Source organism: Dipteris shenzhenensis, chromosome 1 (assembly GCF_047967505.1).
Source record: "Dipteris shenzhenensis isolate YYH24624 ecotype China chromosome 1, Dip_SZ_1.0, whole genome shotgun sequence".
Classification (NCBI taxonomy): Eukaryota; Viridiplantae; Streptophyta; class Polypodiopsida; order Gleicheniales; family Dipteridaceae; genus Dipteris; species Dipteris shenzhenensis.
The window spans coordinates 13,608,644-13,630,975 of record NC_141596.1 but is presented as its reverse complement, the minus strand read 5'-3'; the positions used below and the strand labels follow the sequence as shown (position 1 = coordinate 13,630,975).

The window sequence follows — 22,332 nt, the reverse complement described above, 5'->3', positions numbered from 1 at the left end:
TAGACGATCAACCACTACAAGGATAGAATTATATCCTCCTTGTGTTGCAGGTAGCCCTACAATAAAATCCATGGAAATGCTCTCCCACTTACTTAGTGGTATTTCCAAGGGCTGTAAAAGTCCGGGTGGCTTCACCCGCTCGGCCTTACTTACCTGACACGAGAAACACCGTGTCACATATTCATGAATATGCTTTTTCATCTTTGGCCAAAAGAAATCTTGTTTCACGAGATCATAGGTCTTCTCGACACCTGGATGTCCCGCACACGGGCTATCATGGCATTGTCGAATGACTCTCTGCCTGAGATCATTCTGACCAGGTAGTACAACCTTGCCATTTCTAACTAGCATACCATCCCTTATGGTATATCTCGCATAAGTTTGGCCTTTTCTGGATGCCAGGTCATCCTTTTGACTTTCCCCGGGTTTTAACACATGAGCCTTAGGCCATAAGCTCTGGACAAACTCGTCCACCTTTTGAGTTTCTCTTATCTCAGTCATTAGAGCACTCTCTAATACCGTGAAACTCAGGTTGTGCATAATGCGAGACAACGCATCAGCAACCTTATTGTCTTTTCCTCTTCGGTACCGAATCGTTAGATTAAACTCCTGCATGAGCTCTGCCCACCTAGCTTGGCGGCCCCTCAAGTCAGGCTGTTTACAAAAATGTTTCAGAGTATCATGATCCACATCCACATAAAACTCTGAAGCATACAGATAATGCCTCCATGTTTTCAAAGCATGGATAACAACATACAACTCCAATTCATGAGTTGGCCAATTCCTTTGAGAGGGAGAAAGCTTCTTGCTTTCAAAGGCTACTGGCCTTCGCTCTTGAAGGAGGACTGCTCCTACCGCAATGCCACTTGCATCGGTTTCTAGGAACAACGGTTTCTGGGGATCAACTATTTTTAACACGGGTCCTGAGACCACAGCTTGTTTTATGGTGTTAAAACTTTCCTGTTGATTCTGTCCCCAAATAAAAGGTACTTTATCTGAGGTCAGATCAGTTAATGGCGATACTATTCTGGAATATCCTTTGATATGTCTTCTATAAAACTGAACAAATCCCAAGAATGATCGCAACGCGGTCAGACTCTGAGGGATTGGCCAAGTTAGTATCGCAGCCACTTTCTTCGGATCCATTTCTACCCCCTGTGGAGTAATTATGAACCCTAAATACTCAAGCCTAACCATACACAGTATAGTTTTCTTTTTATTCACGTAAAGACTGGCTTTCGTCAAAGTACTGAACACTATCCTTAAGTGTTCACGATGCTCAGTAACACTTTTACTGAATATTAGGATATCGTCAATAAAATGTACTACGAACTTTCCGATATACGGACGTAGTAAATCGTTCATAAGCATGACGAAGGTCGCTGGAGCATTGGTAAGTCCGAAGGGCATTACCAAAAACTCATAATGACCAAACCTGCTTCTAAAAGCGGTTTTATGCACATCCTCAGCTCTAATCCGGATCTGATGATAGCCGCACTTAAGATCTATCTTGCTGAAAATCACGGCTCCATGTAATGCATCTAGCAAATCATCAATCCGAGCCATCGGATACCTGTGTTTAACAGTGATATTATTTAATGCTCTGTAATCTATACAGAGGCGAAACGTATCATCCTTTTTCCTCTTTAATATCACTGGTGAAGCAAAAGGTGAGAAACTTGGTTGAATCTGCCCCAACTTGAGGTATTCTTCCAATTGTCTACGCACCTCCGCTTCTTCAGTAAAACTCATTCTATAGGGAGGTCTATTTACAGGTTCTGCCCCCCGGGATCAGTTCAATCTTATGCTGAACTTTCCGCTCTGGAGGTAACCCATAAGGTAGTTCATCCCTAAAACATTCAGAGAACTCCTCTGTTATAAGATTAGCCAGCTTGGCCATCTCACCACTTTGCGTAACATCAGTGCTAGTCGAAGAATCATCCATCGACTCTACCGATGCTGTGCAAAGGTACAAAAACTCTACTTGAGCCTTTCTGATTTCCATCACGGAGACCAACGGTCCCTGAGGTATATCTCTTTCACCTCGCAAGACATAAAGCACATCATTCATCTTGAATTGATATTCCTAGAATGCCACGCCATTCCCAGGGCTATATCCGCATGAGCAAGCTTGGTTATTTCAAAATCAAGCTTCTCAGCATAGTCCTGAATCCGAAGCTCTAACTGGGTACCCTTTGGTCCCATACTTCAGTTGAACTTCCATCTGCCATCCTGACTGTGTACGCATAGTCAGATGGACTGGTCTTTAGTTTCAGCCTCTTCACGAGCTTGGAGTTAATCACATTGTGGGTTGACGCTGAGTCAAACAACACAATGACATCATGACTGGCCACTTGCTCTTTCATTTTAATTAACTCCGTATCATTGAAGGCTGTATACCCCGTTGTTGCGGGCTTAGATAGGATGTTATCAGGTGCACTCGTCACTAACTTAGTAACAGACACACAGAACAAACAAGGTACTAACCTCTGAGAAGATCCCGCTAGCTGAATCTGCATTTCTTCCGCTCTGGGACTTCCCTGCATCTCCACGTCGCACTCTGAGATCACCATCTTTATTACGTGGACAATCTCTCCACTGATGAGGTTGAAGGCAACCAAAGCATAAGCCTTCTCTCCTCGCTTTTTCCCGCTGTTCTGGATTCAAGGGAGATTTAGACCAAGCCCGGGCTGCCATTGGAGTTACTTTCCTCTTCACTCCAATGGTGGTACTTGGTTTAGGAGTTTCAGCCAGTCTCGCCTGCTTGGCTTGACCACTCGGCTGCGAACCACTCCCTCTGCTAGCCCACTTCTTCTTAAACCCAGATTTTTTTGGATACCCATACTGGGTTCCGACCTGTGCAAACCCACTTGGCTTGCTGCCCTTGGCATCCTCGTAGTTCAGGGCTATAGCTATTGCATCATCTAGCGTGTTCGCGTACTTAGCCCGAACTTCCATTTTTATTCGGTCATTCAATCCAAATATGAAATCTTTCACTTGGATTGATTGAGGCAGGGGTTCGTCAACCTTCATTACACTCTCTCGAAACTTATCAGTGTATTCTGCCACTGATAAATTTCTCTGACGAAGGTTCCTATATTGGTCCCAAGCTCGGGATGCTTCGTCAGGAGGTAAGAAGTGTTTCCTGAACTCTCTCTTAAACCCCTCCCAGGTAGTGGATGCTATGCCATCTTTTTGTTGCTTAATCCACCACCGATCCGCTGCCTCACTAAACATATGGGTGGCCTCGCGGATCTTTTTGATGTCATTTCTGATCTCACAAATGGCGAGCGCCTCGTCCCATTTGTGTAACCAGGTCTCAATGACATCGGAGCTACGGTCGTTCATCCGACCAGAATACTTCTCCGGTCTGTAATTTGCAATATTCGGCACTTTAGCCTTCCTAGGCTCGAATGAACGCTAGACTCCGGTTCCATTGGGGCCTTTCCCTTTTCCTCTCGAGAAGGTCTGGCAGACATACTATGTATCACTCTCCTAAGCTCGGACTGCCCTGCATTGGCTTGTAATTGCTGCGCTAACAACTGCTGCAAGGCATCCTCCAACAATGCAATCCTGCCAGATAAAGTATGAGCTACTGGGCGCGATCCCTGCTGGGTCGGCCGGACTCCTGATTCACCAGGGTCCCTCCTGGAAGCCCCTTCTTCTGCTTCCATTTAATTCAATAGGTGTTTTGTCTTGGGGTTTTTTTTTTTTTTTTTTTTTTTCAACACCCCTAGAACACTGTAATCACAGGCTGACACAATTCAGTGTACTAACACTCTGAACACAATTCCCTATACTAGGGAATACCTGCAATTTGACATGCACACTAACTACGCATTTGACACAGGCATATATCCAAATCCCGCTTTTCCCTATACTAGGGAGATTCCTGCAGATTAACTCAAACTGAACCACACAGGCATAACCCGTCCTTACTGCCACGCTGAAACCTCATGCATGCTGTCCTTTCTATGGAAGTAGCGCGTCACCCAGCTAATTAAGGAAGAAAAAAAAAAAAACAACACAAAGCTAAGGGAGATCAAAGAAAGCTCCCTGGTTAAGTCCTGCGCCTCTGCGTCCAATCGGTATCTCTGGATCCTGCAGCCTCTGCGTACTGCCTGCTCATGAGTAAAAAGACTTCTCTGGTGTCGCGTATCCTTCAGATTGTGCTGTCCACGCCAACCTACGGACTGTTTATCACAGACGCAGAAATGTGACAATGAGCGTCGATCAAATTCTCCGTTAGACCCACGAAACACCTTGCTGCAGTCGCCCTAAACTATCCGTTCCTGTCGACGAATATCTCCCAGCCCACGGACTATCTTCGTCGAATCACTTGCATCACTTCAGAACCCTCCACGTGAGCGCCGCTCCTCACGGACCTCGTCGGCAGCCTTCTCGTCGTCACCCTCGGGTGATTCGCCACCAGCACTCCCGCTACGCTCTTCCAAGCCACCAACCTGTGCATCGACAGTTTTGGCCAAAGCCCCGGACGACGTGCATACCAGGTCCTTCACGAGCTCACGCGACCTTCAGATGAATCCCTGCCCACGCGACGGGCCAAGGCTGATCCTTGGGCCAATCACATAGCTCCCGCGATGCCAAACATCCAGCTTGTGAGCGCTTGCATGCGCCATTAGCCCGTTACTGCTCGTCGGCCAGCCAACCTTCAAGTTCGTCAACGTGCGTGATGATACCAACTGTCACCTTATTTCTAAGGTCACGTCACGTCGTTACAGGGATCCAAGTCCCCTCGCAGGCCCTTCACAAACGTCTCCCGTCCCTTGCTCACTCAACCTGCTCTGATACCAAATGTCACACAACATACAACTATTCCTACTACAGATCACGGGAGCAGCACCGGAGTTCGTCCACCCAGCCAACCTTGTTGAAGCTTTCAAGCAAAACAGAGAATTACCAATCAAAACATACGTGAAAAACCACACTCTCTTCTCTCTCAAGCTTCAACAAGCCCCATCTCCCTAGATGGATCTAGATGCCACATGTCATCCATATAGGGCCTTCCTAATGCAACATTTCACCCCTCTCTTGGGATGCATTAAATCCTTTGCCCCTAGGCACATTCTTTGCATTAGGCCCTTAGCCTTAGATCCACCTAGTCTGGTGCTATCAACCCTCACCTAGGACCTTGACATTAAATCCCTCCCGATCATTTACATGAAGCGCAAACATATATTTTACAGAGATAGATCCTTTAAGGGAAATGTCGACTGATTCTTCCGAGGTCATGCTACCTCGGCTAGAGCGTAACACCATTGCTTCTTCCTGATATGACTCATGGCAGTATGCCAAATTGGACCCTGCTACAATGGAGAGGAAGGATGCCTCTCCATAAAATCTAGCCTCATGGAATGGAGGAATGGAGAAAGCATGTCGAGTAGAAGAGCCAACCTTGAATGTCTTAAGGAGAGGGTGCTGGGAATGAAGCATTATGATAGTGGAACTTATGTTTCACTCCTCAAGGAAGGGTTGTTGCTCGCAAAGTTCAAGGGCATGTGCACAAACATTAAGCCTGAAGACCAACCTAGCAACAGGGGTTGTACTTAAGTACTATGAATCAAATGATCCGGTAAACAACTTGCAATCCAAGAGAATGCATAAAACTTTGGAGGAAAAAAAAAATGAGGGAACCTATTGTGAATAAAGACGCCCAAATGAGATCTTGATAAAGATCCATGCATCAGACGTGCATCAACTGTGTTGTTGTGAGAAGGTTGAGCACTTTGCATTAAACCAAGGGTGGCTTCAGGTGAAAGGGTTTTGAAGGAGAGAGATTCCTTGGGCTAGGGCCTTTAGGGTGAAATATTTGGTCCATGTTATGTTTGGGAATAGATCATTTGCTGTTTTTGTTCTAATGTACGTGTGGCAAGGTATTTTGTGAGACAAATCATGAACAGCGCCACCCATAGCAACTTGGCCAATGGAGATCAAGTCCATCATGAATGATTGCTTGAGAGGAGGCATAATTGCCCATCTTGCTTGAGAAACATGATGTTTATGGAACAACATTGCACGCATTATAGTCACACCTCGCCCATGCCTTGGACACTCTTGTATCAGTGGTTTAAGATGCCACCCCAGGTCAATACCCATGACTCAATCCGCAACATGCCCTCCTACTAGGAAGATGCCACAGAACCCATGGTTTCCCCTACTAGGAAGATGCCACAGAACCCATGGTTTGATGATGAGTGCAAAGAGATGAGATCTCACCTCATACGAGAGCGAGCTTTGGGACATCTGACGACGCCCGAGGCACAACAAACCTCACGTCGTCTCACACACCTTAGAGGAAGGGTTTGATCTCGAATAGAATGGATGAGGTGCATAATGCCCACAAACGCCGTTTTAGGGCACCCGAAACGGTTCGCCATTTCTGAAACCTGAAACGGTGTTTTGGATAGGGCAGTTTTTTTTTTGGTTTGCAGTGCCTCCGGGGTTGAGCTCACACACCCGCCTCAACCATCAAGTAAGAACTCCCTTGGAGGGTAAGGCAGTTTTTCATGTCCCTGTCCAGCCTCTCCTCTTGCTCTCCTTTCATTCTACAGCCCTCCTTTCAGCCCGCTACCCCTCCTTGGTCTCCTCTCCAGCCTCTCCTCCTTGCTCTCCTCTCTTCTCCTCCTTGCCATCTCCTCTCCCCCTTGCTCTCCTCTCCAACCTCTCCTTGCTCTCCTCTCCTCTCCTCCTTGCTCTCCTCAGCCCTTGCCCTCTTCTCCTTGCTCTCCTCAGCCCTTGCCCTCTCCTCTCCTCCTTATTGTCCTCTCAGGCCTTGTTGTATGACATATGTATTGATAATAATTATATATATATATATTATATTTTTTATTAACCTTAAAATCCGAAACTCCGTTTCTTTGGGTGGCCGAAACAAAAAAACACCGTTTCCTGCCTGTTTTTGTTTCCCCGTTTCCAAAACTCCTAGGAACTATGATGAGGTGATTCAATCTTTTCAAGGAGGTGACCCAACTGTTGCATGGGGGATTCTCTAGAGGGAAATTCACCTATCCCATCATAAATCCGGATATCTAGCACACACATGCGGAATCCCTCTTCGAGGTCTCTGATCCATGCACCACCTAATATGTCCTCTTTGTGCAAGCCCGCCACATCCATCTTGTTCACTACAAAAAATGTGTGAGCTGCACTGAGTTGGCTCCACAACCGAAGAGCCCAGGACCATGAGGCGTTGCGGAATAGGCATTTTGCACATGGACAGAAGGTCTTGGCCCAACTTAAAGTGCAAATGTTCAAGTATGCTATATGCCACGACTTCCCCCCAGCTTGGAGTACCAACACCATTTGTGCCAACACACAAAGTAGGGGATCCCATGGACATCGGAAAGTACCACACCCTCACAATTGGTCAGACCATTGGCCAAGACTTACTAATCAATAGAGAGAGAGAGAGAGAGAGAGAGAGAGAGAGAGAGAGAGGACAGCGAGCTTTGGGACAAGCTAGGTTCTGGAGATAACATTCTACTACACTTTGCACATAGGCATGAGATTTTAGCTCTGATCTTGGCACAGATGTTCAAGTATGCAGTATGCCACAGCTTCCCCATTGCTTGGCGTAGCAACACCATTGTGCCAACATGGAGCTACCGCATCCTCATGAGTCTAGAGAGTAGTGGCTTTGCAAGTTTTGCACACTGGTAGAGGTGGAAACAGAAGAGCACTTCCTATCCGCCTACTATGAGATCCGAAGACAATACCACTCTCTCTTTCAGGAGAGACATGAGTTTGGGCCACTGTCCCAACTGATCCACTTCCCTGACCAGGTCTGTAGTGTCCTCTATTTGATGGAGATGCAGCGACAAAGAGAGACCTTACGGTAGCATATCACACAGCAGGAGGTGATAGTGCCACAGGAGACAAATCGAGCACAGTGACACGTCAACGACTTCTATGCCTTTGAGTTGGCCCCAAGACATAGTGGGGTAGATTCTTGATTGTATTTTGTCTCATAGACCCGTGAGGCCTTCCAAAGATGTTATTACAACTCTCTCTCTCTCTCTCTCTCTCTCTCTCTCTCTCACACACACACACACACACACACACACTCGTGGCCTTTCACAAACAAGATACAAATTCCTTTCTCACTCTCCCCCTATAAAACAAACTCAAAAAATTAATTCCCTTCTTTAGGCTGCAAAAATATATCCTTCTTCACGTCTATAGATATCCAACTTATTTTGCTTCATGGAATAAGAACTGAAACTCGAATAGAGAAAGACGCAAGTTTCAAAGGGCTCAACCTTGCACTCTAGCTGGAAAATTCAGGGGTAATGCCCTTGTATCCATAGGAGGAGGTTGACAAGGAAGAAAGCCATGACTCCCACACAATTGAAGATTTCCCAAGAACCTATACATCAAGAGAAGTAGTCAAAACAATGCCACGAAAGTCAATTGACACTTCCTTATCTAAGGAGCTAACATATTAAATACTACTATGTAATATACAAAAGCTAAGCATAAGATCAATCCACATCGTAGCCAAGACTAGTAATAAGAATCTAGTGAGATGTAAAATGAGGTAATAAAAATAAGAAACATAGCTAGAACCCATTATTTTTCTATGTATCTCATCTAAAGCTATGCAAAAGCATGTTCCTTGCCTTGATCCAATGATATCTTAATTTACTCATGGAACTTAGATATACTCTATCCACATTCATAACCTCCCAAACAAAACAAACACCCTTTCAAATTCATGAAAATTCAACAATTTTTAGGGTCCCAATTCATCACATAGCAGATAGTTGTGTCCCTTGCTATGGTCCCACTCTTACAATAAAGTGCCAAATTAGTGGAAGATAAGAGCAATCTTTTAAACAACTTAGCACACAGATCGTTATGTGTGTAATGCAATCATAGAGTAGGTAGGGATGAAGCCTTATGTAGAAAAAGACGATAGGGTGGAAAGCAGAAGGGAGAGACAGAGGGGGGGAGAAGGAAGGAGATGGGGTCGGAGAGACAGAGGTAGGGAAGAGAGAGAGAGAGAGAGAGAGAGAGAGAGAGAGAGTAGGCACATAGGAGGAAAAAGGAGATAGAATAGATTGAATTTACATCACAAAGTCCCTACATGATTGGTGGATGTGCACTTATATAGTCCTTCCACATTTCCCTCTAATTTCACTAGAGTACTCTAATGTAGCACCTTTCCCCCCCTTCATTACAACAATCCCTTCCCATAGATTTTTGCCTCAAAATTATTGGAAAATGGAGAATATACTTGCATGCAATAATCGGATAGTAGCAGAGAAAGTAAAGAGAAAGAGAATTCCAATTCGTAGACCACACAAGTCAAAATGTATTCAATCAAGAAAGCTTACAAATATCAAATACTCACACGACTCCCTAGCAGATGCTCTTCCAAGTATTCAACTTCTTCTACCATAAAAGCACATTTTCTGGTTTTTGCGTAAAGCCAACACAACCTTAAATTTTCCGCACTTGTTTGACATGCTCAATGAGCTTTTGTTTGAATTTAAATCTTTTTTTATAGTAGCCTTGTTGAGATCCCTGTAATCAATGTACATGCGGTATGAACCATTTCACAAGCAGCACTGAGGAGGAAAGGGAGAAGTGCTATGAGTGGCATATCAGCAAATATATCAGCAAAATCTGAGAGCAGCTACTGTATTTCCATATCCTCCTCCACCTGGGGAATGCAACCTATATGAGTCAATGACACATTCAATGCATAAATGGCAGCCAACTATCTTACTTAAATGATATGCGCTTTTGGGGCTGTCAAGCCTTGCAATACACCTTTGTGCTTACGTGCAAAGCAGAGAATCATGGCATTCATGTCAATACTAAACACCCCCATGGATTTCATCCAATCACATCCTGAGACAAATAGAAGCACATGATACTGTGTGCAAAACACATGAAATGTCGATGGAGAGGCTCAAACGAAAGGTCAATGAAGAGGTTGCAAAATGGAGCCCAAATGAGTCCAAACAAGGCTGTGAATGGCCCTGAAAAAGGCCTGTAAAAATGTTGTGTGCAAAACACAGGAAATGTCGATGGAGAGGTTTGAGAGAGAGCTCAATGAGGAGGCTACAAAATGGAAAAGGTGCTACGGAAGGCCCTAAAAAAGGGTTGTGTCTTTCCTTTTTTTTGGGTGGGGTGGGGTCTTGTCACCTAGGACACTACCCTAAGATTGCTAAGATTGTTAGGGCACTTGAGTCACCCTAGTTAGTTTAACCCAACCCAAGTCTAATCCTAGTAAAGTAACCCAACTAGCCTAACTAAACCTAGCCGAATTTAACTAACATAACTAGACCTACTAACCTAATCAACTATGATTAACTAACCTAATAACTAAATCTTTTCATAGGAAGGCGACGACCAGCAATGACAGGCGATCGACAGGCAAAACTCAACGGGCTGGTCGGCAAGCAATCAACGAGGTTGCTGTTTCCATGTTCGGTGCAGAGTCAGTAGCAAGGGCTTCTTCCTTGACTAGGACCTCAAACCTCCACACACGTACCAGTTAACTAGGCAAATCTAGCTCATGGGGAAGCAGTGGTTCAGCTAGTTCAGAACCAGTTTGTTTGGTAATCAGGCACCAGTGTGTAGAAGCAGCTCATTGTGTAGCAACCGCGTTTGGTCGGTTGCACATATGTTTTCACGAACTTGCAGCAGGTTGACGTAGAGCAATGTGCAATGGTCAGCGAGGCAACTTGGGTGGAGCTCAACTGCAGTTTTAAATGTGGCGAGGGAAAAATGCAGTGCAAGTACCAAGAGCGATGCACTGATACCAATGTAAAAAAGGGGGTAGGGGGCAGATTAGAGAAAGGCGATTGGATGAGGCAAGGTAGAGAAAGAAAGGGGGAGAAGGAAGGAGATGTGTGTGTGTGTGTGTGTGTGTAGATTTACCAAAAAAAAAAAAGTGTGTGTGTGTGTGAGTGAGTGAGAGAGAGAGAGAGAGAGAGAGGTGGGTGGTGTGTGTGTGAGAGCCCCAGCTATGGCGTCTCCAGCCCTTGGCCTTCATTGGTGACCCCGACCTGCCTTCTGCTGCTGCCCTGAGGTCCATACAGCCTCTCCAGCTTGCTCGCTGCTGCTAGCCGACCTTTTGGAGCCTCTTTTCCCTTTTCTTTTAGCTTCCCCTTTCTCCTACCTTTTCTGTACAGATCCTTCACCATCTTCCTGTTCTTTTTTTTGCTTGTTCTGTACCTCTGTTCCGTACAGGGTCTACCGTCCGTACAGAATTTTTCGTACAGGCTCTTCTGTATATCCGTACAAGGTTTTTCGTACATCCGTACTCTAGCCCACATTGCAGCTTTTTATGTCCTTTTCCGTACATCTGTACCGATTTCTCCGTACATCTATACACCTGCCTGCAGTACAGTGTTTTCTGTCCGTACAGGTACCTCCGTACAGGGCATTCTGTCTGTACAAGGTTTTCCGTACCTCAGTACTCCTTCCCGCCGAACATCCGTACTTTTTCTCTGCCTTTCCATTCAGTTTCTTTATTTATTACCTCTGTTCCATTCGCTCCTGCCTGTCCGCTGTCTGCCTCGATTGCTCCCTTTTCCCTTTCAGCTTCTCCCTTTTTACTCCTTCCTTTTCCCCATGGAAACAGTCAAGGCATACATGCACAAGTAGAAACAGGACTTGGGTCAAGATGACTCGATGCACGCCTCTCTTTAGACTCAACTGGGTTTTGATGTTATGCCTGAGGGCTTTGAAGACACGCGCCGGGATTGGAAGGACTCTACTCCCACTGTTGGGCTCATGGTGGAGGTGGATGACATCGTTGATCCCGTGCGTGATTACGCCAAGCATGCTATTTATTTATTTTTCCCAGGACGCATGCCTGTTGCAGCAGATGTGGGAAATTGGCTCACCAGGACTTTGGGTCGTTGTTTTGTTCGAAAGGTGCATCATGCTGCTCGGGGGTTTTTTGAGGTTATTATGACAGATGAACTACACAAACAGATGCTCCTTGAACACTCCCCTTTGTTTTATGGGCAGCAGATGGTGCATGTTTTGCCCTGGTCGCCCACCAAGGATTATCAAGCTTTAATTCGCCATTGTTGTCCAGTATGGGTGGAAGTGGCTGACTTCCCTCAGTGCTTGGCTTCTCTCTTACCCAAAAGTGCAGCATCATTGGGTAAGGTGGTGTGCCCTCCGCGGCCAAATGGGGACTCCAACCGATTTTGCATTTTGTGGGATACTGATCATCCCACTCCTGACTCTCACTCTTACGGTGAATCAGGTGGATAGGGGCAGTGCTTTTTACAAGCTCAAGTGGGGCTTGTTAGTAGGTGCATGTTTTAAATGTAAGAAGTTTGGTCACGTGACTTCTTTCTTGGACTTCCCTGGGCAGATATTGAGAGCTCGGTTTTCTCAGCTTGCTTTTGGCAAGTTCTTCTGGCTTTTTGGAGTACATCCACCTAGACAGGAGTTTGATTTCTTTTTTGTTTGGATTCGGTACTGGGCACTCTGGACTCTCTGGAAGGATCGCAACCATAGGGTCTTTGGTGATCCTGTTTTTTCCATTTTCTCTTTCTTCAGACACTCTTTGTAGCAATCGCTTTTTGATTGCCTGCAATCTCGTGTCTTTGATCATGATGTATATTTGTCCTACAGTGAGATTTTCTCTTGATGTATTATAGCTCTCCCTTTCTGGGATAGCTTCTTTGTAATATATGACTTAAAGATTCCACACACAAAAAAATGTATGTGTGTGTGTGTGTGTGTGTGTGTGAGAGAGAGAGAGAGAGAGAGAGAGAGAGAGTAGGTGTGTAGGAGGAGGAAGGAGAAAGGATAAGATTAGATGTCACATCAAAAAGCCCCTGCACTTATATAGTCCCTCCATCCCTCTAATTCCCACTAGAGTACGCTAATTTAGCCTCTTTTTCCCCCTTCATTACACCTCAGCTGTAGGAAATATGGCCTTCTTTGCACTTTCATAAGCATAAGAATACTTCCTTGTGGCGGGGATTTTGCTCAGTGTGAAGATTCCCCTTTTTAGCAAACCCTCCTTTATGTATGTTATTTTAGTTGTGGAAAAGAAACAAAACACAAAGTTGGTAAATCTGTATGGATATGAAGATTAAGTAATCAAAATCAAATCAAAATAATCATGGAAAATTTAACAGAAGAAGGCTTCCCGAAAGATAACATAACAAAAGGCATAGCAAGCTTACGATTCTGCTCCAAACTTTGAAAACGCTCCATTTGTTGGAACTGCTCCATCTAGTTGATTGTACGATAAATTCCTGCATGCATTGCATTTGCTGATTACAAAATGAAGATGGAAGGTCTTAAATGGATTCAAAATGTAAATAAACTACTTCAACATCAGGATGATTGGTCATATACATAGATTCAAAGAGGCATGACGTGAATGCATTTTGAACATCTATAAAGTAAATCAGCTGTTTGATGTAATTGTCAATCAGTCATGGGAGTGAAATCTAGAGTCGTACTTGGTACAAAAATATGAATTATGTTAGTATGTTTACATAAATAATAAGTTCATGAAGATCCAAAGACTGTCTAGCAAAAACAGTATCTTCAATATCTTTTTATATATATTGGAATGAACACAATCTTAAGTGACCTTGCAAAATATTGTCATTTGATGATCCTAAGTGACCTTGCAAAGGATTGTCATTTGATGCTGGAATATACTTACAGATAAACCAAATTGCTCAAGTTTCCAATGACTGAGGGAATACTACCAGCAAGAAAGTTGTGAGAAAGATCCCTGATCCACATCCAGTTCAAGTTGAAAATTTTTATTAGTCTTCTGTCGTTTGTATTCAAATCACAAAGGGTGGAGTTACCCTTCTCTTTAAGTGCTGGAAATTAACAAGGGAGCATTTGCATTGGTAAAGAAACAATACGATCTACATGTGTACAAGTGTCACCCAATTTGAAATTTCCCGATGGCAAAAGAAAGCTATCATGCATGTAAAAAAAGCATGGAAAGGACCACAAATGGGAACAGATTTAAGCATGGATTTATTTGACCTCTACAAAATTACAACTGAAAGATATGTGAAAGATGAGACTGGAAATTTTAATGAACCTCAACATCTAGAGTCTAGACTAAATGACCTCTCCCTTTACATTTCACACATCAAATGACTGGTTATTTGAATAGAGAAAGGGGGCACAAAACTTCTACTCTCCCTTGCACACATATAGGAAAGAGAGATGAACCATTTAGCAACACCAAAGTCAACGTGGTTGCCCCAGACAAACTTATAATGCTAGTTTTGCTGCTGACGGACAATAAATATACCAAAACTTGTAAATGCATGTAGTTAAAAACCGTTTTAGGATCTTTTTTATCCTGATGTTAGGTTAATATTCAAATACATCCCTCCTCCTTCACGAAGATTAGTGAGAAGAAAGAGTAATAAAGGATGAAGGTGTTCATGTGGTAGGGATTGCCTACAATGCATGTGGATGTGCATGTGTGTGTGTGTGTTGGAGGTCAATGCCACGCACCTGTGAGCCCCCGGGACTACCATTTGGGGGGGGGGGGGGGGAGCTACGGGCTGCAGGACATGCAGCAAGTGGCAGCCAGGGGAGGCCCTACTTAAGGTCAACCCCTGGGGCTGGTCGGCCAGCCTTCTTCCAGTCGGCTCAGATATAGCAGGACCAACCAGCTGGTTGGCCTGCTCAACAGGGGCTGGCTGCCCCTTTATAAAGCCCCCTTCCCTCCCTCCATTCTCCCTCAGCTACAGCAACTACTGAAGCCTACAGTAGGCAGCGTGGAACAGGAAGAGTAAGAGTGACCTCAGGCTTTAGGTATCCAGCCCTTTGCTGGTCATTGGTGCTCATCTTGAGCTTGTGCCTTGCCCACTATTTGGTGGAGGAATACATTTGAGTTTCTCTCAGGCTTTAGGTATCCAGCCCTTTGCTGGTCATTTGTGCTCATCTAGAGCTTGTGCCTTCCCCACTATTTTGGTGGAGGAATACATTTGAGCTTCTCTCTCAAATTCTCTCTTATATATGCTGTCTATACTCTATCTTATGAGTGAGATTCTAGTGTGTGGTCTGCATCATTGGGTGAGTGAGACGGAGCTGTTCCTATTCTGCAAAGGTTGTGAGGTTAGAGTGATTCTATCCTTCACTTCCAATGCTCACTTTGTGTGTGTGTGTGTGTGTGTGGCAGGGGGGAATGCAGCACATAGCTCCACACTCCCATAGCTAAAAACCACTTGGGCAGCAGGAGAGCTGTCCCATATGGGGGGCTTGTAGTCCAAGTAGAAAACCTTAAGCATCCATTAGGTCAAAGTCACAAAGATAGAAACCCCCCACTTTGCAAACCCTTGGCCAACATGAGGGGTGTCCCCGTGCAGGCTTCATAACAAAGAGCCATCCTTACTGAGTTCTTTATAAATGACAAAGATAAGATGGGGGAAAATCAGGTAGGATTCTAATCAAACTGCCATATCTGTGACAAAAAAGGTTGTGTAAAAAATTGCACACAATGGGGAGAAATACCAAGAATGCAGAAATTTCATAGAGAAAGGAAACTCAAGAAGTGCTGGTTCAGGCCTTATAACTAAAAACCTCGTCTGACAAAAAGAACAAGCGGTTTCAGTTGGAAGCCAATCCCCTTTTTTTAAAGCCAAACTTTAGGAGAACCAAGGTATACTCTTGAATGCGGTAAGCATCATTTGTTAAAATGTGGTAGAATCAGCCTTGCCTTTTCTTACTTGATGATGGGAGCACTCATAATTTCAAGTCTGCCCATCAAGGGTGATTGTTCCAAGCCAAGGGACATCCATCAACAAAGATAGTCTATGCTTAGCAATTGATGGTAAAATTGGAGCACACACTAAAGCGAATCCAGATTATTTTGAATTCCTTGTAACTCCGCTTGATGGTGTGGATGCCATCATTAGCATGCTCTCGAGTACAGAAAAGCAAGCTGTCCTTGAGTTCAGGTCCAACAAGATCCAATTCATCCACATAGGCAAAAGCTAACTTGTCCCAGCTAGAGTTTAGGTAAGCCTAATTCCAATGGTCAGCTAGATACAAGCAAATAAATATCTTCCTTGGTTAAACGATCTTGAGCTTAATTTTCCATAAATGGCCCAAATATGATTATGTCTCCTTTGAGATCGCCATATTTGCTTCACGAATGATCCCCTTAAGGATCATCCAGTTTAGGAAGAAAAGCCAACAGTAACCCCATCCCATGTAGCTTTCCATCACATAAAGCATCCTATTGAACTACTCTCATGCAACACGAGGACATTCAAAGGCAAGTATAAACCTTCTTGCAATAAGGACTCATTTGCCCTCAAGGCTTACCATTTATATCAATGGCGGGAGATAGACTATCCTCTTTCCTACTCAAGACTAACTGCAACTGCAAGATAATGCACTCAATACACAAAGTGATGCTGTGGATGTGAGTGAGAGAATCAGAGGGAGAGAATGTGGTGGACCACCGAAGAGGAAATAGATACAACTGAATAATGAATGCCCAAACGACTAAATACAAGTATATGAAGGGGCTGAAACCCTCACAGCAAAACTGGAAGACTAGACTACCTGAATCCTCACTAGATCCCTGAAGAGGTTGAGGCTACATTGCTAGTCTGCTGCGGGATGGCCTAGGCTCTGCTGCTCTGAAGGCTTGAAGGCCTGAGGAGTGGATAAAGAATGAGGGCCAAAGGCTGCCCTTTTATAGGTTGTTAGGTCAGCTTGGCCGACTTGGTCAACGCCGAACGGTGACCTTGGTCGGCTGGTCAACGCCGATCGTTGACCAAGTCGATGAAAAAAGTCAACACGTTTACTTTCGACCAAAAAGTCAACTTTGTGTTTTTTAACCTACGATGATGTGGTGTTGACTGTCTGTTGACTGTGCTCTGATTGCTGACTGTGTAAGGTTGCTTGCGTGGCTGTACGGATGCCTACATGGCAATGGACCTAGCTGCTTGCGTTGGCAGTAGCTAGCATGGCCACGGGCTTGTGGATGCCTGTGACATCCCCTTCTATTGAAACTCGAACTAGGGTGTGAAGGGGGTGTTGAGAGTTGTGGTGCCATAGATTAAAGGCAAAGGTATGAGTAAAGGGCAAGCTGCCACATGGCATGGAGGAGATATCCCACATGTGAGCAAGCATATGGATGTAAGTACCCTCACCTATAAAAGGGAGGTTCATTTGAAGTAATATCAATCAAGCACTTTGCACTATCTCAAGATTCTCTTTATGAGTCCAAGCTAATCTATCTTGGAACCTAATTGACTTGAGGTACATGTCATGAGCACTCTCTTCATCATGTTTCCACATAGGTTCCATCCACCTTAGAGTGCTCCATAGATCTTGAGGCACACATGTTTTGTCATGGTATTAGAGCATAGGTTTAGCTCTCCTAGTTTAGCTCATTAGTAGTTCACTAGGATTGCTCCCATTCCTAGATTAGTTGTAGGCATGTCTTAGGAGCTCATGTTTTTTCTCCTAGGTTAGTTTTAGTTTTTCGATTAAGAGAATTCCGTCCATTGAATGAAGATTCCGTCCATTGAATGAAGATTCCGTTCATTGCTTTGAGATATTTTTGTCATTCCTTGAGAGAGAGAGAGAGAGAGAGAGAGAGAGAGAGAGTTCCTTTTAGAGATCTATCTTGTGAGATAGATTAGTAAGGAGTTCTTCTTCTTCTTCTTCTTAGAGAGAGCTTGTGAGAAAGAGAGTCTCTGTTTGTTCAGTTTGTTGAGAGCTTTGCTACCTCGACCAAGCTGCTTCAGTCCCAAGCGCCCTTCGAGCAATTTGTCCAGCTGGCCAAGCCTCCACACAACTCAATGGCCATCTTTTCTCTGCTTCACAAAGCCTACGCCAACTAGCTCCAAGCTTCTATTCAACAACTCCTTCTAACGGCCTTCCTGCAAAGCAAAGGTAGACTAGAGCATTACCACGACAAGCAACGCAGAACGCCATCCATGAGCAACACTACCCAAGCATCTCCAAGAACCGCTCTTCACAAAGGCAGTTACTTCAGCCAACTACAGCGCCCACAGCTCATATACAACCTCGTCAGCGACTCCAAACCTCCATCGACAGCCTACAAATCCACGCTCCTTCAAGCCTCAATGCAGTCGGCCCTTCTGCCAACGGCTCTACGAATCGACTACTGCACAGAGCGTGCAACCGCCATCGGGACTCCAAAAAGTCTAGCCTGTGCACCATCGCTTCTCCACGACCTTCACTACCACTAAGAGCACTCTCCTTGCAACAGAAACTCCAAAGCTCCTAGGCCAGCCACGAGCTCACGGAGTGCTTTCATCTACGCAACAACGCATCTACAGCTCCGTGACCGTCGACCCAGCAAGCCTTGCCTAGCTGTACAGCTGCGGAAAATCAAAAAACGAGCTACGCAACAAATTGCCACATCGTAGCTCGTCTCTTCTCCAATCAGCAGACCGCATCGTCGCCGTCGTCGCCTCAAACCTTCCTTCTCCAAAGTCTCACAGAAAAATGACACATGGCAGATAAGGTAGGATTAGTGTGGGGTTAAGTTGAACCTTGGTTAAGCTAATGGTTAGGTTCAACTGGACCATGGTAAAATTTGTGTAACCATGGGTAAACCTATTTGGGTTTAAGTGCCACCTAGGCACAGAGGCCCTTGTTAAGCACAGTATGGAATTCAGCATGTGAATCCTTGTGCCACATCATCAAAGGCTCTCTTCTTCACAGAATCTTCGACAAGTCATAACTTGCAATCCAAGAAGAATTTGGACACGCTCCAAAAAGGAAAAGTGATCGTCTTTTCGAGCTCCACGCGCCTGTCATGTCAGAGTCATTGTATGCAATTAGACACTGCCAATATTGAAAGAAATCGATTGGTAAGACCTTTGCAACAAATGAAAAAGCAACGCATGAATGCAGAAAGCATGCCAAAAGCACAAGTGCATGAGATGACCATAGCAGAAAGCATGGCATCCACACATAAAGCATCAAGGCACATGGAAGAACAAAGCATCATGCAGGAAGCTACACAAGGAAGAAGAATGCAGATTGAAGAACCAGCAATTCAACTACGTGGAGTCATCATCAAGCCATGAGCAAAATGACAGGAACAACCTGTATTGTGAAACAAAAACCTTGCCAACCTTGCCTATATTTTGTAAAACCTGAAAGTAGCTATGAAAGCACCCAGGGGAGGTATTGACATGTAAACCACACTTGACCACCTTAAGTAGCAATGCATGCACTAAGGGAAGGTGATGGAACGTAACTCACATCTGACCACCTTGCAGTAGCCAAAGGATCATGGCACCAAGGGGAGGTGTTGAGAGTTGTGGTGCCATAGATTAAAGGCAAAGGTATGAGTAAAGGGCAAGCTGCCACATGACATGGAGGAGATATCCCACATGTGAGCAAGCATATGGATGTAAGTACCCTCACCTATAAAAGGGAGGTTCATTTGAAGTAATATCAATCAAGCACTTTGCACTATCTCAAGATTCTCTTTATGAGTCCAAGCTAATCTATCTTGGAACCTAATTGACTTGAGGTACATGTCATGAGCACTCTCTTCATCATGTTTCCACATAGATTCCATCCACCTTAGAGTGCTCCATAGATCCTGAGGCACACATGTTTTGTCAGGGGGCTTCCCATCGTGCTGACAAAGGTGACTATCTGTGATATACCTGGATGATAAATCTTGATCTAAATGCCTCGTTCATGAATCCGGAAGTGATCTCTCAGTTCATGAAGCCCGATCTATAGGAACGGAATTCCCGGGTCTAGTGCTAGCTTCTGGTAAGAATATTGGTTGTGGGTAATGCTACAGCATGATGCTTCATGTGGTTTTCCTCGGTCCAGGTGAGAGGAATGGAGGAATATTGGGTTTCACAGAGGCATCCTAGTCTTGTTGCAACCGTGTTGGCTACTGTAATCCTGTATCTTGCTATACGACTTTATCTCGATGGCACCAGTCTCGCACCCCTTAAATGACTAATATCAAAGGTCGAGGTGGAACACCCTTACTCCAATAGATAAACTTGGACCCATGGTCTGGGATTTTGACATCCAAGCCTTGGTACTGACAATTTGGTCGGACTTCGAACTGGTGCCACCATCGTGCTCCCAAGATGACATCCGCTACCTGAGTAGGTACAACCCTAAGCTGCCGACTGTGTACCCACCCTAAGATCTTCAGAGGGGCTGACGCTACCTGCATGTTGCTCTCTATCTCCTGCCTTGGAAATGCACCATTCAAGTTCATTGGTTCTGTTGGCATAAGAAGCAACTGAGCCTTATGAGCGGCTTTGGTAGATATGATGTCCTCGAAACTGCTTGAGTTTGCCAAGATAAGGGCCTTCTGACCACTGACCTATCCATAAAACTGATGTCCTCGGCACTGCCTAAGGCAACTGAGCCTTTTGAGCTACTTTGGTGGAGATGATGTCCTCGAAGTTGCCTAACTCTGCCAAGATAAGGACCTTCTCACCACCGACCTATCCATAAAACTGAAACATATTGGCAAACTGACGAGGCTCCCCATTCTGCTGAGCTTCAAGCTCTTGGATGACTACTAGAGGCTGTCCCTATAGTCTACTGTTCATCAAGCTCCTCAATGACTACTGAGGTTGTTGAAGCTGTTGCTGAACCACTTGACACAACTCCTCCTGTTAGAAGCTTCTGGTAATGCAAGCAATCTTTCTTATTATGGCCCAGCACGTGACAATGGATGCATCGGCACGTGACAATGGAAGCATCGGTTCTCCTTTGTCTAGAGTGCTCGTGTAGCTGTATCCAAGTATTCGCCATAGCCATTGCTGTCCTTCACCATCCAGCTCTTCTTCCGTTACCCATTCCCACCATCACCTGGCATGGAATCTTGGGACTTCTTACTGTTGACGTGCTTGGAACCTTGGCCCTTGTGCATGAGCTCAAAGTTATAAGCAAGCTCGTATGCACACTCATAATCCTATGGCCCCAAACTTCTAACATACCATTGGATGTCTGTACGAAGCCCATGGAAAAATTTGCTTAGTTTTTGACTCTCCTTTAGCTGCAACTATATAGACACCTAAGTGAACTTATTCACATAATGGTTTGCCGTCTCAGTGTCTCCCTATCGTAGCTCGTAGAGCTGACTCTGGAGCCTGTCTAGGTACTGTGGTGGCAGGAACCATGATCGAAGATCTTTCACGAATTCCATCCAGTTGTAAAGAGGTGTTTCCTCGTCTGCATCATAGTGGTCCTTCTGCCACTTGAGCCGCCAGGTGACCGCCTCACCTATGAGGTGCATGGATGTTAGGATGCACCACTCATTGTCCTTCGTAGGCATCACTGAAAAATAACTTTCGAATTAATTAAGCCACGAAGTCAACACTGAGGGTTCTTGCTTAACATCATACCATGTGAAGTTGAGTTTCCCCAAAAAGGAAGGCTTGGCTGGAGGTGTAAGTCTCTCCGTTTCTCCCCCTATTGATCAGCATAGAGAAATGAGAAGCTGCCGGTCCCGTTCTTCCTTCTCTTCTCGAGCAGTACGTTTGCGGAGCTCCTTTGCCTCTTGAGCCTCATGGTCCCACAATTCCTTGGCTTCTCAAGCCTCTCGATCGTGTTCGTCTTTTGCTATCTGAGCTGACCAATCACATTCTTCTTTTGCCTCCTAGCTAGCCTTTCGCTCTCTAACGGCCTGCTCATGATCTTCCCGCATCTCTTGAAGCTGGGTCATACGCGAAGAGGGCCTCGGACTGTTGTTGCATTTGCATCATAGCCTGCAACAAGGCTATCATGGCAGACATGGAAGAATCTGCGGGGTTCCGTGGTGGGGGTGGGGGTGGTGGTGGTGGTGGTTGAGGCACTGAACCCTTCCCCCTGTGTTGGATTGCTCACTGGTGCTCATGGTGTCCTAACCGTTGGACCATAAAACAATAGAGCTGCCCCTAGACTGACTCTCCCCATCTCTGGAACGAAAACTGAAGCTCTGATACCAATGTGGCGGAAGATAGACTATCCTCACTCTCTCTTCTGCTCAATACTAACTGCAACTGCAAGATAATGCACTCAATACACCAAGTGATGTTGTGGATGTGAGTGAGAGAATCAGAGGGAGAGAATGTAGTAAACCTCCGAAGAGGAAATAGATATACAACAGAATAATGAATGCCCAAAGGGCCGAATACAACTATATGAAGGGGCTGAAACTCACTACAAAACCAGAAGACTAGACTACATAGAGGAGGTGAATCCTCACTAGATCCCTGAAGAGGTTGAGGCTACCCTGCTGGTCTGCTGCGGCAAGGCCTGGGCTCTGCTGCTCTAAGGCTTGAAGGCCTGAGGAGTGGATGAAGAATGAGGGCCAAAGGCTGC

General features: G+C 45.0%; 1 protein-coding gene across 2 annotated transcripts in view; it reads right to left on the bottom strand.

Moving 5' to 3' along the window:
• The window catches only part of LOC147905418 (receptor-like serine/threonine-protein kinase At1g78530), a 47,447-nt gene that overhangs the window by 21,276 nt on the left and 3,839 nt on the right, over positions 1-22,332 (bottom strand). For both annotated transcript variants that reach the window (XM_087380795.1, XM_087380801.1), the window contains exons 7-9: positions 13,679-13,750; positions 13,188-13,259; positions 8,280-8,386 (exon numbers count right to left, since the gene is read on the bottom strand). In XM_087380795.1, coding sequence (XP_087236921.1) covers positions 8,280-8,386; positions 13,188-13,259; positions 13,679-13,750 — 251 coding nt within the window. The remainder of the gene's footprint in view (positions 1-8,279; positions 8,387-13,187; positions 13,260-13,678; positions 13,751-22,332) is intronic.